The sequence below is a fragment of the Microcaecilia unicolor genome, chromosome 12 (assembly GCF_901765095.1).
Source record: "Microcaecilia unicolor chromosome 12, aMicUni1.1, whole genome shotgun sequence".
NCBI lineage: Eukaryota > Metazoa > Chordata > Amphibia > Gymnophiona > Siphonopidae > Microcaecilia > Microcaecilia unicolor.
The window spans coordinates 14,687,018-14,703,374 of record NC_044042.1 but is presented as its reverse complement, the minus strand read 5'-3'; the positions used below and the strand labels follow the sequence as shown (position 1 = coordinate 14,703,374).

Genomic DNA, 16,357 nt, shown 5'->3' with positions numbered 1-16,357 from the left:
AGCTTCTCACGAAGCGGTCTAATGTCTGCTGGTTAGGGGACGACGTTAGTGCAGTTGGCGGTTGCACTTTTGTCGTCCCCTTTCTTTTAGTATGGGGCATAATAGAAATCGAGGAAAAGATAAAAATTGCCAACAAACAATTCGGCAGCTTCCGTGAGCACAGCTAGGACGCCATCTTGCTCCTCGCTACTCTTTGAATTCTACACAGAATCTTGCTACTCTTTGGGATTCCGGAATCTTGCTGCTCTTTGTCCTCATCCCTTATTTGTTCTGTTTGTCTGTCCTAATTAGATTGTAAGCTCTGTCGAGCAGGGACTGTCTCTTCATGTTCAAGTGTACAGCGCTGTCTACGTCTAGTAGCGCTATAGAAATGATAAGTAGTAGTAGTAGTAATAATAATACACACGACAGTAACATTTTAATGAAACGAGGTGTGGGCATGTGTCTGTATGCATATATATGCTCGTATGTTTATTTGCATGCGTGCATATATACATTACATGTTTTCTTTATTATTTTAAATATGAGTTTGTACCTGAGGCAACGGAGAATTAAGTGACTTGCCCAAGATCACAAGGAGCAGCTGCACAATTTGTGTACACCAATGAGGGCAGTAACAAAATTAGGCAACCGCTCAAAACTCACCTTTCTCAAAGTCAGAAAGGAGCAGCACCAACAGCAGGGCAAGGCAGAAACGGGAAAGAATGCACGGGGGATTCAATTTTGAAGGTAGTGGTAGATAAGTGGCCGATACATTTATTCCCTCAATATGAAAAGTTTTGTGCCCCCCCCCCTCCAAAAAAGGCGTACCTCACGCACACAGCAAGTGGCAGCTGTTACGTTCGCAAATACCATGCATGCTGGGCCAAGTCATACCAGAAACCTTAAAATCAGATTTGCAGGTGGTTAGTATTTAAATTAAACTTCTCAGCGGATGAAGGGAACAGCAAGAAGCCAGATTACATGGAGCCAAAGATAATCACGACTTGCCCGAGCCTGAAATAAGCAATGCTGGGGTTTGATGCAGAACTTAGCCCAGCCCCTCCTTAGTCCGATGCTTGATAAGATTCCTACCCAACCAGGCTTCCTGAACATTTCTGGCTTTTTATGAAATGTAGGTTTCATTAAAAAAAAAAATACAATTGCGTCTAGCAAGCGCAGCCATTTTCCCTTTGTGTTGCTGCTTCAAGCCAATTCATGCTTCCGCCGTAATGTGATTTCACTTGTATGATACTGCACAGAGGAGTCGTTTTCTGTTCCGAACTCTTAATAAATCATTGAGAGGATAATTTTCAAAGAGATTTCTTGGGGTAAACAGCCCTTCGCCCAAATAAATAATCCATCTGAAACCTCATATGCTCTGAAACCTCAGAAAGGCGGTATATAAGTCCCATTTCCCTTAAGTGCTCCAGTTTGTAACACATCATACATCTTGTAACCACACTGTAGTGGAGGTATTCACGGGGTGGGGTAGATCAAGGGAAAGGGAAATGGGACTTGATATACCACCTTTCTGAGGTTTTTGCAACTACATTCAAAGCGGTTTACATATATTCAGGTACTTATTTTGGTACCAGGGGCTATGGAGGGTTAAGTGACTTGCCCAGGGTCACAAGGAGCTGCAGTGGGAATTGAACCCAGTTCCCCAGAATCAGAGTCCGCTGCACTAAGCACTAGGCTACTCCTCCACTAGCAACATTCCATGTAGAAGCCTGCCCTTGCAGATCACCAATACGGCCGCGCAGGCTTCTGTTTCTGTGAGTCTGACCGGTTCCTAGCCCATTATAAACCATAAAGCTGTATGTCTCTGTTGATCACCCCACCCCTCAATTATCCACACCCATCCTGTTAGAATATCAATGATATGCTTTGATGTCCCCATGCATACCTCCGACCCACCCCATCCTCCCACCCTGTCAGACTGTCATAGTAATGCTTGAATGTTTTCACTTATATACACTGTCAGCTAGCACATTTGCTTACTTCCGATCTGATGAAGAAGGGCAACCTTCGAAAGCTAATCAAGAAATGTATTAAGTTATGTCCAATAAAAAAGGTATCATCTTATTTTCTTTTCCAGGTTTTATTTTGTTTGATTTCTATTGATAACATTTATAGCTTTGAAAACAGTCTGCCAGTGGACTCCGTGCTACGATATGCTCAGACAGAAACTATCCGTAGCTCATTTGCATTGATTTGGTGAACAGCTCTTCAAACCTGTTCAAACATGAATTGTTACTCCTGTGGAAACTAGGCACGTGTGGAAGAGTATTGAAGTTTCCAAAGCTTGATTTCTAATGCATGGCCTTCTTTCGTTTTGTTTTTTTAATTCCAGGAAAGTGTGGACCTAGGGGAGATTATGTTTTCTCTCTGTTACCTTCCAACAGCGGGTCGCCTCACCTTAACGGTAATTAAATGCAGGAATCTCAAAGCAATGGACATCACAGGTTATTCAGGTATGTGGACACCTATCTCCTCCCTGTTTATTCCTCTATGGGTCATCTTGTGTGAGGAAACTGTACACTGTATCCAATAATACCACATGTTAACCCCATTTCCCATCCAATAGACAGAGGACAAGCGCTGGAGCGACCTCGTCTGATGGGGAAAAGAATGTGCTACAGTTCTTTCACCGATGCCTCCAGTTCTTCTCCTTGACTAATCACAAAGTGATACCCTAAAACAATGTATTTATTTGTTTAGATTTTGCTCACATCTTTTTCAGTAGTAACTCAAGGTGAGTTACATTCAGGTACTCTGGGTATTTCTCTGTCCCAGGAGGGCTCACAATCTAGGTTTGTACCTGAGGCAATGGAGGGTTAAGTGACTTGCCCAAGATCACAAGAAGTAGGGTTACCATATGTCCAGATTTACCCGGACATGTTCTCTTGGCGGCCATTTTGAATCCCGAGACCGTCACAGCAACAGGATGCAGGGCAAGGACAGAGCTCCGGGCAGAAAAGAGGGGGGCTCTTTTCTGCCCCGAAGAGGTCACTAGACCACCAGGGAAGTATATGGTGAGTGGGGGGGGGAGGGGAATATGTGACCTGGGGGAAGGGAGGGGAATATGTGACAGGGGGTGGCGTGAGGATGCGAAAGGGGTGGGGCATGGGCGAGGACAAAATATGGTAACCCTAACAAGGTGCAGCAGTGGGATTTGAACCAGCCACCTCAGGATTGCAAGACCAGTGCTCTAACCACTAGGCCACCCCACTCCACTTCCACTCCACAACAATGGTGCCTTTACCAGCCTGTTGGGTTTTCAGAACGTTCCTAAAGTATATGCATCCTATTAATGTACATGGGATGTCTCAATTAGTACGAGTCAATTTTAAACATAATGCAACCCCATGACTAATCAATCATATATTTGGAATTTTGAGGGACAGTAAAGTGGTAGCTGTGTTAGTTCACAAGGAAATAAATAGAAATAAAACAAAACAGAGAGAGGAAAATAAGATGATACCTTTTTTATTGGACTAACAATACATTTTTTTGATTAGCTTCCAAATGTAACCCTTCTTCTTCAGATCAGAAATGAGCAAATATTGACAAATATCAGAATATATAAGTGAAACACAAAAGCATTCCAATGACATTCTCACAGGAAGAGGGTGGATTGGGTTTTATTTATTTATTACATTTGTACCCCACATTATCCCACCTATTTTCAGGCTCAATGTGGCTTACAGAGTGTTGTTATGACATAGTCATGACAGGATCTTGTATACAATCAGTATAAGCAGAAGATGTATGAGGAATTAGAGAAGGAGGTGTTAGATAGGGTGGTGTAAGAGTTGCATTTTGATACTTGGGTGAGTTGGGTGGTGATTTGTGTCGTTAAGGGTTCATTTTGTAGGCTTTGTTGAAGAGATGTGTCTTCAAGGATTTGCCAAAGTTAATTAATTAGGTGAGAAACAGAGAGAGAGCTGGGTGAGTGAGAGACAGGGAGAGATGGATGGCTGATAAGAGGGTGGCAAAGCAGTAGAATTTTATGGTTTATAGTGGGATGGAAATCCCAGATCGTTGTTAAGTCCTGTCTGGTGAGTGTCAAAATATTTCATCATTTTGACTTCAAAGGTCCTGGGTTGTCTTAAAATGTCCTTTTAGTATTCTCATCATAAAATCATTGATGCAGTGTTCTGGTTTTATAAAGTGCTGTACCACAGAGGTGACATCCTGGTAGACGTGGAGGGGCATAATCGAAAGGGGCGCCCAAGTTTTCCTGAGGACGTCCTCGCAGGACGTCCCAGCGAAGGGGTGGGGAAACCCGTATTATCGAAACAAGATGGGCGTCCATCTTTCGTTTTGATAATTTGGTTGTGGACGCCCAAATCTTGATATTTAGGTCGTCCATAGAGATGGTCGTCCTTAGACTTAGTCGTTCCTGATTTTCGGCGATAATGGAAACTAAGGACGCCTATCTCAGAAATGACCAAATGCAAGCCCTTTGGTTGTGGGAGGAGCCAGCATTCGGAGTGCACTGGAGTGGATCCTCAGAGGCTTGGCCGGGATTGGGTGGCGGAGCCAGTGGTGGGAGGCGGGGCTGGTGGTTGGGAGGCGGGGCTAGTGCTGGGCGGACTTCTGCAGTCTGTGCCCTGAGGGTGGCGGGGACAGCTCAGGGTCAGGTGTACACAGAGGGTGGCACATGTGGGTTGTCTTGTTGGGCGGACTGGATGGACCGTGCAGGTCTTTTTCTGCCGTCGTCTACTATGTTACTATGTTAGCTCTGTCTCAGGTTGCATCTTGCCTTGGACCAGCCATGCCTATAGTCTAATAATTTACTAACTGGTAAAGGCTCCGTATTTCTGGATCCTGTGCTGATAAGGCTTGGCTTGAAGGTTCTACCTAGCAGATGAATTGGTCAGGGCAGGAGATATATATCTAAGACACTGTTACAAGGAGGAATTCCAGTTTTTATAGTCGGAGGAGGATTCTGCTGTGCCTCCCACTGATTACACTGGACACTCCTTTTGTTCTACAAGTTTCCTGCATCTTCCAGCTCTCTCTGGAGCGTGTCAGAAGGCAGAGAGATCACCCAAAGGACACCCGTCTGCTTGTCTACATATGAGGTCAGCCAAAGGGTTTTATTTTATAAGTGGATCATAGAAGAAGCACTGAGGATTCAAGCTTCTCCTACTAACCTACAAATGCACTCGATCTGCAGCCCCTCCTGACCTCTCTACCCTCATCTCCCCTTACGTCCCTACCCGTAACCTCTGCTCTCAATACAAATCCCTCCTTTCAGTACCCTTCTCCACCACCGCCAACTCTAGGCTCCGCCCTTTCTGCCTCGCCTCACCCCATGCGTGGAACAAACTCCCCGAGCCCATACGCCAGGCCCCCTCCCTGCCCATCTTCAAATCATTGCTCAAAGCCCACCTCTTCAATGTCGCTTTTGGCACTTAATCACAACACCTCTACTCAGGAAATCTAGACTACCCCAACTTGACATTTCGTCCTTTAGATTGTAAGCTCTTCTGAGCAGGGACCATCCTTAGTTATTAATTTGTACAGCGCTGCGTAACCCTAATAGCGCTCTAGAAATGTTAAGTAGTAGTAGTAGGATTCATGCAGCAGTTCCGTACTGCTGAATTTCTCAGGCTGAAACACACATAAAACACTGTACTAGACACTTGAAGAATTAACCTTTGAAGTCACACATCGCATTTCTAGTTGTCCAGCCCTAACCTCCTCTATCATCTTTCTAGATGATTTACCAAAATGGTTTCTTGCGTTACTTTGGTTTTCTCAATCTAGACTTGCTTTTCAGGGCATGAATAGGGTTTTTTGCTTTTTTTTTTTGGCACCATATATAATAATTTTCCATGACAACTGTTCAGTGATAGCTCAATTAGAGACGGATGGGAAAATTTATGGTTCACTTCTTACTGATCATAACTACAAATTAATTTGACTGCAATCCAATTTTGTATTTAAGCTTAGCAAAATGACTCAGTTTTATTTTGCCCTCAGTAATTCAATTTATGAAAATAAGTTTTTTTAAAAAAAAACCTACAGTTTGGGATCAGAAGATCCTATTCACTATTTCTCATCTAGTGCTGTCTTTGGTACAAAAATTGGAGCATTAGAATGGAGTGAAGGAGTAGCCTAATGGTTCATACAGTGGACTTTGATCCTGGTAACCTGGGTTCAGTTCCCACTGCAGCTCCTTGTGACCTTGGGCAAGTCGCTTAACCCCTCATTGCCCCAGGTACAAAAACTTAGATTGTGCACTCTCTAGGGACAGAAATATTGCCACACTGGGCCAGACCAAAGGTCCATCAAGTCCAGTATCCTGTTTCCAACAGTGGCCAATCCAGGTCACAAATACCTGGCAAGATCCCAAAAAAGTTCAATACATTTTATGCTGCTTATCCCAGAAATAAGCAGTGGATTTTCCCCAAGTCAATTTAATAATGGTCTATGGACTTTTCCTTCAGGAAGCCGGCCAAACCTTTTTAAACCCCGCTAAGCTAACAGCCTTTACCACATTCTTAGGCAATGAATTCCAGAGTTTAATTACACATTGAGTGAAGAAAAAGTTTCTCTGATTTGTTTTAAATTTACTACTTTGTAGCTTCATCGCATGCCCCCTGGTCCTAGTATTTTTGGAAAGAGTAAACAAACGATTTACGTCCACCCGTTCCACTCCACTCATTATTTTATAGACCTGCATATAATGTGCACCTATAGAAATAATTAGTAGTCTAAGTTTTCTTTCCACAATTCTCGATCTTGCTTATTTTGATGTCATTACCCCAGACCCAGGGGCACCAAAATACCATTGTGGTTGTAGGATCGAACTCTGTCCCCAAACTCTCTTTTGCTGTGTAGAGCAAAATATTGGCCCAGCCATGGCCCCAGTGTCCCACCCCATTCTGTTGCCTATGTCCCACACTGCTCTCTACCTTCTCTCTTTTGCCCTCTATTCTATATGAGTGAATGACACAGGGACCCACGGTAAATCCGCAGTAAAATTTTTTGTTTACCAAAGTGTACTGCAGGTGCAGGAGTAAAATTTTTTACTGCCCTGCGGGATTGTAAAAGGCCTTGCTCCCATGGTAAAAAAATAAAAACCGCAATTGCTGCGGGTCGTGTGTCTCCTTCCTCCCTCCTTCCTTTGTTCTTCCCTCTCTTACCTTCCTTCCCCTTGTGACACAAGGAGATTCTCCATAGGCCTGCTCTGGGGCCCTCCCTCCTGTGCTGACTCCCACCTTCTGATGCAACTTCCTGTTTTGCGAAACAGGAAGTTACAGCAGAAGAGCTGGTTTGAAGAGCTTCATGGTCGGGCCGCTATGCTCCGGGACTCTGCCACTCTTCCTTAGTACCACTCCATCCTCTGCTACTTCTGGTTGTGGCAGCGGAGGGCGCCTGAACTATGTCCAGATGGAAACAGCGACCTGCCGCCCCACAAGGAGGAGGTAATTTGGAGCAGGAGAGACGGCATAAGGGAATGGGGCCACTGCTGCCACCGCCGCACAAGGAGGTAATTGGGAACAGAAGATGGTGTAAAGGAGGGGGGCTGCTGCCGCCGCACAAGGAGGTCATTGGGAACAGGAGGCGGCATGAGGGAGGGTGGGCCGCTGCCACCGCTGCACAAAGAGGTTAAATTGAAAACAGGAGACGGCCTGTGTTGCTAACAGTAACCAGCCAGCCACCTTTAGGGTAGTGAAGTGGGGGGAGAGGAAGAGTAGGGTTACCATACCGACGTCATAGTGATTGCTGCCTGTTGAACAATCCAGGCAGATGCCACAGGGTGAGAAAGCCCTTCAACAGCTACAGTGGATACAGCTTCAATTGCCCCCTCTGTACTCAGTCTCCTCCTGCAGGAACACTTCCGGGTCTCATTCTAATGAGTGAGGCTCATTCTAAACTACACTCCGCAGAGCTGCCCAAAGTTCCTGACACTGCGTCAGCAGTACGAAGGCCACAATCGTCCAGTCTCGTCTGCAACAATCGGGGTGTAGAAGCCTGCACCAAAGGGTAAGCGCGGGTCTAGCCATGCCTCTTCCCCATCGTTAGAGATTCAACCAGAGGAGCAGGGCGGCTTTCTGCCCTTCCGTTCAATTCGCCGTCTTGACTCTCAGTGTTCTATGCCTTTAAGATCGCTAACCACAGCAGGTTCAATATCGGCCCTTACATTTATTTCATTTACTGGTCTGATTTTCCTTATTCTTACAAGTGCAAATCAGGATCCCATCAGCTGGAAAATCAATAACTAATAACGTTTTCCATCAAGTTTCCAATTCTGATTTCTTGTCTTTTATACAAAATGTTATTGTGTCAAATGGTGGAGGGGAAGGGGGTTAGGATATGAACAGAATTTGCAGCAGTAATTTGGAAAACTGATTCCCTACAATCACACACATATCCTACGTGCTTAAGAAGCATAACACAGAGCAGAGGTTGGTTTTCAGAGCGTTACTGAGGTTTAATCTTCACTTCTCCACTTAACATGTCCTTGGGCCCCTGATAATACATCCTACTGTCCAATTGTGCCCTGCTAGAAGTGTAAATTAATCTCACTGAGTCTGATGTGAATTTCCCAAGTTGTAACTCAGAAAGCATTTACTGAACATACGCTGTGGAAATTATTACCAAAATGTATGTGAACTGTGTGCGGGGTGACCAGCTGGCTTCCATTTTTCTTTCATGACAGGCTGATCTAGGTCTGGCTTTACTTCCCCCACCACCTGTCAGGGACGCTGCCATGGGAGGCCTCGTGGGCCACTCCATGTTCAGTTTCAGCTCCCACTGTCCACAAGACCACCCAGTTGCAACCAGTGGCTAGTGGTAAAGTTCAGCAGGAAGGCTGGCAGTTAGAACACAAAGAGTATGAGGCCTCCATAACAGTGGCGTAGCCACAGGTGGGCCTGGGTGGGCCAAGGCCCACCCAGTTAGGGCTTAGGCCCACCCAATAGTAGCACACGTTTAGCGTTAGCTGTTGGGGATCCCAAGCTCCATTAGCTGAAGACTTCCCCCTGATGGTAACAAAAACTCTGCTCTCCACGATACTGGCAACTGCGCATGCTCAGTTTCAACTCATGCCTTCTGCAGACTGCCAAGGTGGACAGAACCATTTTCCTGCCAGCTGAGATATATTTTTGATGGGTGTGTGTGGGGGGAGAGCAGTTGGTGCCCACCCACTTCTTGCCTAGGCCCACCCAAAATCTATTGTCTAGCTACGCCCCTGCTCCATAACAGGAAGTCTGTGTTGGAGTTGGTGAAGTGAAGACACAGCACACCATCAGTGCCCTGCACCCTTTCTGTTTTAACTGTCAGCCTTTCTGCTGTGCTTCGGCTGTTTCTTCTTCCTACGGCCCATCCCTTGCTGCCATCACATTGAAAACAAAAATGCTGGACCACTGGGGATGAGGTATTTGTGAGAGAACAGGAAATGTTGGACTATGGGAGGGGGCGGGGGAAGGAAATGGAAAGATGATAGACTGCCAGGAGGAGGAGAAACAGAAGAGAGAGAGGGGGAGATGCTGGACCATGAGGAGCATGGATAGGAAGATCCTGGACAAAAGAAGGGGAATGCTGGACTATGGAGGGAAGAGAAGGAGTGGAGATACTGGACCATGGGGAAAAGGGAGGGAAAGGAAAAGTGAGGGGAGATGCTGGACCATGGTGAGAATGGACAGGAAGATGCTGTTTGGATAATATTCATAGCCAGGGCCAGCATAGCACAGTAAGCATGCCAAAACCTGTGTTGAGCACCATTCTGCCACTCCTTGCGTCACTCTGCATACAAAGCTTGGTACTTTAGCTTCACACTACATGGTGCAGGAAGGCACTCCAGTGCAAGTCTTGCACTGTGTGGCAGTGGAAGCAGGTTGCTTGGGGGGAGGGGCGCAGACCCATGGAAGGGGGTGGGGAGCATCAATTTCTAGTTTGCCAGAAACCCTGGCTTTAATCCTTTTCACAGCATCCTGCTCTGGAAGAAGAGGATAACAGTCATTCTACAAAAGTGACGCTTATGGGCGAAGGAGTTGGGGTACAGGTATACTAGTTTCAAAAGGCACTAGCGTTTGTAGCCATCCTTCCTTCCCCCCCCCCCAAAAAAAGTGGGGGTTTCAGCAGCAAATAAGGATTTGAAATGCTACATACCTCATTGAGGTAAGTTCTGATTCATCTGGTATCCCAAATGTGAACATAAGAATAGCCTTACTGCACCTTATCACATTACCAGTTGTAATTCTGTTACCCAGAAATGGCAACCGCCATTACGGCAAATGTAAGCCACATTGAGCCTGCAAATTGGTGGGAAAATATGGGATACAAATGCTACAAATAAATAAATAAATAAATAAGACCAATGGTCCATCTAGTCCAGTATCCTGCTTCCAACAGTGGCCAATCCAGGTCACAAGTACCCGGCAGAAACCCAATTAGTAGCAACATTCCAGGCAGAATCCCAAAGAATAGCAAGATTCCGGAATCCCAAAGAGTAGCAACATTCCATACAGAATTTCAAATAATACCAACATTCCATGCTACCAATCCCAGGGCAGGCAGTGGCTTCCTCCATGCCCATCTCAATAACAGACTATGGACTTTTCCTCCAGGAACTTGTCCAAACCTTTTTTAAACCCAGATACGCTAACTGCTATTACCACATCCTCCAGCAACGAGTTCCAGAGCTTAACTATTCATTGAGTGAAAAAATATTTCCTCCTATTTGTTTTAAAAAGTATTTTCATGCAATTTCATTGAGTGTCCCCTGGTCTTTGTACTTTTTGAATGAGTGAAAAATTGATTCACTTCCACCCGCTCTACATCACTCAGGCTTTTGTAGACCTCAATCATATCCTCCCTCAAATGCCTCTTTTTTCCAAGTTGAAGAGCCCTAACCTCTTTAGCCTTTCCTCATATGTTTGGGCCACAAAACTGTGCTTCCACCAAGGAGATTTTATGTCAGGAGACGGCATGAGCTTTCAAATAAACAAAAAAAGGCTGTCAAAAAAATCCACACATAGGCAGTCATTACACACTTGATATTGTTTTTATATAGAAATATCTTTATTGTTATCTTAACCCAGTGCCGTAGCGAGGGTGCCTGACACCCGGGGCGGGTCGCCGCTGCGCTCCCCCCCCCCAAAACGCACTCTACCTTGCAGCGGGGGGCAGGCGGGAGGGCCGATCCGCCCCCAGTGCACGTCACTGGGAGCTGCGTCGGCTCTGCTGCTTCCCTGCTTTTTCTGCCCTGGAACAGGAAGTAACCTGTTCTGGGGCAGAAAGAGCAGGGAACCAGCGAGCCGACACCACCCCCCAGCGCGTGCACCCGCCCCCCCTTCCTACGCCACTGTCTTAACCAAAACTAAAGACATATAGCGCAACACTGAAATCCATAATACAGCATTGCCAATAACAAAGTTAACTCTGAAGTGTGACAAATACATTGTGAACATAACTCTCCCCCCCTTCACTGAACCTCAAAAAGTCCCCAAACCCCACCCCAACTCCCCTTACATCTCCCCCCCCCCCCCCCCCCCGATCCCCTCCTAATAGAAAGAAAGCAAAACCAAGGAGGTTTACTAAAACAATTATAAACCTCACAAGTTTGCTATTCTTTTCAATAGCATCTGCAAATGTTTGGTGTCACTCAATATAGCGGCAAGCTCCGCCCTCTGGCTTCAGCCCACAGAATGGGCCAGATAGGCTCATGCCCTCCTCTCCTGTCATAAAACCTCCTTGGTTGCCATGGCCCAAGCAGAAGCCATGAATGGAAAGTTGTATGTTGCTCTCTTACCAACATGGCCACTCCCAGAGGTTGAAGGGGTGTTTCAAGGAGTTACAGAAGAACGAATTTAAAAAAATAAGAACTTTTTTCAGTAATGTTTTCAATTGAGACGAGGTAGCATGAGCGCTCATGGGTCCTTTTTTTTTACTAATATACAGTACCCAAGAGGGTGTATTTATCTTGTAACTGACTTTGGAAAGTGGTGGAGCCTGGTGCTTCATCACAAAACCTCTTGCGAGGTGACGGTGGGAAATTAATGATCTTCAGCGTCTCTCTTTCTCCCTTTAGACCCCTATGTAAAAGTATCGCTGCTCTGCGATGGACGCCGGCTAAAGAAGAAGAAGACGACGATAAAGAAGAATACGCTGAATCCGACATACAACGAGGCGATTATCTTCGACATTCCGCCAGAGAACATGGATCAAGTCAGCCTGCTTATTTCTGTGATGGACTATGATCGGTAGGTTCAAGCCTTAGGAGGCCTGCGTAGGGGGAAGGAGGGTGGTGCAAAGGAGAGGAAGAAAAACTGAATTCTGCACAGCCTTTTCTCAGCATGTTCCTGAGTAGTGCAACCTCGACTGCAAAAGCCAAGAAAACAAAACAACAACAACAAAAAATGCTGGAATGAGATACATAAATATAGGTTTAAAGGGGAAATAATGTCATCTTAATGCAAATAATATTTCCAGAGCACTGCATTAGGAGGAGGCAGAGAAAGTTGTTTGGAAACAGCTATTTGGTATGCAAACAGAGCTATTTAGGACTGTCTTGCAGATGATGCGCCAGACTGCCTTTTGGTTATATTTATTTCTCACTCCCAGCCCTCCCGCCCCTTTTCTCCTAAAAGGCACGAAATATATCTTCACTTATAGAGCTTGTTCATGCTCTCATGCTGCTGTTGCTACCATGTTACCATCTAAAAAAAGAGAACGCGAAAAGCCCTGCATTTGCCTATCTCGGGGTTCTTTAATGCAGGGTCCAAAGGCCGATGGCAGCCCTCAGGGCCGTACCAACACGGTAAGCAAGGTAAGCACGGCAGGAGGGCACCGTCCTCTGGGGAGCGTCCCGCCGCACCATGCTTACCTCGCCCTCCCGTGTCCCAACTGCCCGCCCTCTTCTCCCCCCCCCCCAACAAGATGCCTTTGAAATTTACCTCCGTCCGGCAGCGAAGGCGTGCCGCAGCGTCAGTGAAGGAGGCGGCGCTCCCGACGTCTCTACTAGTCTTCCCTTCGCTCAGTGCTCCACCAAGGAAATGGCGTCAGAAGAAGGTGGGACATTGAGCGAAGGGAAGACTAGTAGAGACGTCGGGAGCGCCGCCTCCTTCACTGACGCTGTGGCGCGCCTTCGCTGCCGGACGGAGGTAAATTTAAAAGGGATCTTGGGGGGGGAGAAGAGGGTGGGCAGTTGGGACATGGGAGCGGGAGGGCAGCGATCATTTTCACGGGGGGGAGGGGAGGGGGCGCGCGCGCCAACTGTTCGTCTGCGGGGGGGGGGGGCTCCAACTGATCTCCTGCAGGGGGGCGCCACAGACCCTTGGCATGGCCCTGGCAGCCCTTATTGTCTTTCTGTGGGGGGGGGGGGCGGTCCCTGCTATTCTGCCTCTCTACCCAGGCTCAGGACAGAAGGGGAAAGTGGGGAAGAGCCACATGTTTGAAGGACAAGGCATTTCTCAGTAAACAAAAGAGGATGTATTTGGAATTGCTTACAGCCTTGAGGACAACCCCCAATGAAGCTTGAAGGTGGGCAGGTGGGCAGTGGCGTTCCTAGGGTGGCTGACACCCGGGGCGGATCGCCGATGAGCCACCCCCCCCCACAAAGTGCAGCATGACCCCCCCGCCCCCCGGCGAAAGGCCACCTCCCCCCTGCGAAAGGACACACCTCCCCCCCCCCCGGTGAAAGGACACCCCCCCCCGGGTGCATTTTTACCTGCTGGGGGGGGGGGGGGGTGCCGCGCGCCTGTCTGCTTTGCTCATTCCATGCTCCCTCTGCCCTGGAACAGGAAGTAACCTGTTCCGGGGCAGAGGGAGCACTGAACGAGTAGAGCAGACAGGCGCGCGGCACCCCCCCAGCGGCGTGCACCTGGGGTGAACCACCCCCCCCCCCAGGAACGCCACTGCTGGTGGGGATAGATGTCATTGACAGTTACTGGTCAGCAGCGTCTTGGCCCTGCATGGGAAGACATTTGGCGGCTCTCCGTCAGCTTATTTAGAATCCAAAGTCACCCCAGCTTAAAAATTAATGAAGACCACTGGCCTATCCAGTGTAGAGAACCTCCAGAAAAGACATCAGAAAAATTTGTGGCTCCTGTGAATCAGGGTTGTGGACGTCATGAGAATATAAGAATAGCCATGCTGAATCAGCCCAAGCTTCACGGAGCCCAGTATCCTGTTTCCAATCATGGCCAGTCTGGGTCACAAGTAGATCCCATTTATTTATTTATTTATTTGGATTTTGCTCACACCTTTTCAGTAGTAGCTCAAGGTGAGTCACAATCTAAGTTTGCAGTGGCATACTGAGGGCGGGGTGGTGGGGGCGGTCTGCCCCGGGTGCATGCTGTAGGGAGGGTGTCGACTCCGTGGGTTCCCTGCTCCCTCTGATGTTACTTCCTGTTCCAGGGCAGAAGGAGCAGGGAACCGGCTAAGCCGACAGCCCTGCGGCTGCTCCCAGCACCCCAGGAGGTAAGAATAATGCACCGGGGGGGGGGGGGGGGGGGGTTCAAGGTGATGCACCAGGGGGGGTGACACTGCACCCGGAGGATGACGACACAGCACACAGTGATCTGCCCTGGGTGGTAGCTGACCAAGGAACACCACTGTAAGTTTGTACCTGAGGCAATGGAGGGTTAAGTGACTTGCCCAAGATCACAAGGAGCAGTAGTGCAATGTTGTAGGAAAGGAGGAGGTGTGTGTGTGGGGGGGGGGGGGGGCAGGTGAGGGAAAAGATATGTGCAACAGAATGCAGAGCTGAAGGTGAGGCTTTCAGGAGATTTATTATCAAAGAGTAGGAGATATTTGTTCATTTATTTGCCTATTTACTGTTATTCTACCTAGGTGGATCACAAACTAACATACATATAAAGTACATACCAACCAATAAATGATTCAAAATGCACAATAAAACAGAGCAACTATAAAATCATTAAACAAAGTAATAACTGGAATAAGGGAATGTACAGATAACCAGATGTTAAATTACTTACAAAGTGGAACTGTTAGTTCTTTCTTAAATGTCCTGTTGTCAGCTGGAGTGATAAGGGTAATTTCTCCCATTTTAATAGTCCTGCAACAATCTCCAGTCTCTGCAAAGTGGGTCTTGATTAAGGATGGAACTGACAGCTGGTGTGTCCCGTTCAACCTGAGAGAAGGGTCTGGTATTTTAGAAAGGACATTCCCAGGTTGGGACGTCTCAAGGTCCACTAATATTTTAGAACAGGATAATCAATAGAAATAACACAAAACGTAGAAAAGCAAATAAGATGATACCTTTTTTTTTATTGCACTAACAATCATTTTGTGATTAGCTTTAGAAGACAAAACCTTCGTCTTCTTTCTGATCTGAAGAAGAAAGTATGGCCTTTGGAAGCTGATCAAAAAATGTATTAAGGTATCAGGGCCGATATTCAGACCACGGGAGTTAGCTGAGTTAGTTAACTCCCGCGGTCGGTGGTGATGCTGGATATTCAGTGCCGGGTCGCTTCCGGTAACTGGCATAAAATACCCAGTTTATTTTGGGCTGCTAACTACATAGCCAGGCAAGTCGATATTCAGCTCTGGCCGGCTAAGTTCATAGCGGCCAAAGATAGACCTGCTATTGGCATGGCAAGATTTGGCCACCACACTTAGCCAGCAATGCGCCGAAAATTGGCGAATAGCCTGTTATGTCACGCAATATAACTAGCTATCCACTAACCCCTGGATTCTATATAGTGCGTTTAGATTAGATTTAGGTGCCAAAATCGACATGGATTCTATAACACCGTGCATAACTTAATTGGCTTAACAAGCGAATGAGCGCTGATAACATCACTTAACAAGCAATAATGAGCACTAATTGGCACTTAGAAGGAGAGGGGTAAAGCCAGGGGTGTAGCTACATGGGGCCACGGGGGCATGGGCCCCCACAGATTACGCCCTGGCCCCCTCTACATTTGACCCCGCCCCGCTGCCGCCCACCCCCGCCCCACCGCCGCATCAGGTACCTTGTTTGCTGGTGGGGGGTCTCCAATCCCCGCCAGTCGAAGAGTCTTCTTCAGCGCTGGTCAACTCCGGCGCCTTCGTTGTGTGATCATCTGTTTCTGACACCTTACGTCCTGCACCGTGGGATGGGGGGGTTGCGGTTGTGGTGGCGGGGGGGCGGGGTCCAAAGTGGTGGTGGGGGGGTCAGCGGCGGGGGGAGGTGGCTAAACAGTGCCCCCCCACCTTGAGCTCTGGCCCCCCCTCCCACCGAGGTCTGGCTACGCCCCTGGGGTAAACAGTATATATATGTAGTTGAAATTGCACATGTTCGTTTACCTTTTTTTTTTTTGTTACATTTGTACCCCGCGCTTTCCCACTCATGGCAGGCTCAATGCGGCTTACATGGGGCAATGGAGGGTTAAGTGACTTGCCCATA

The 16,357-nt window shown here is 47.3% G+C and overlaps 1 protein-coding gene across 2 annotated transcripts in view; it reads left to right on the top strand.

Moving 5' to 3' along the window:
• SYT6 (synaptotagmin 6) overlaps window positions 1-16,357 on the top strand; it is a 242,379-nt gene that overhangs the window by 213,536 nt on the left and 12,486 nt on the right. For both annotated transcript variants that reach the window (XM_030220970.1, XM_030220971.1), the window contains 2 exons: window positions 2,336-2,456; window positions 12,035-12,206. In XM_030220970.1, the coding sequence (XP_030076830.1) occupies window positions 2,336-2,456; window positions 12,035-12,206 (293 nt within the window). The remainder of the gene's footprint in view (window positions 1-2,335; window positions 2,457-12,034; window positions 12,207-16,357) is intronic.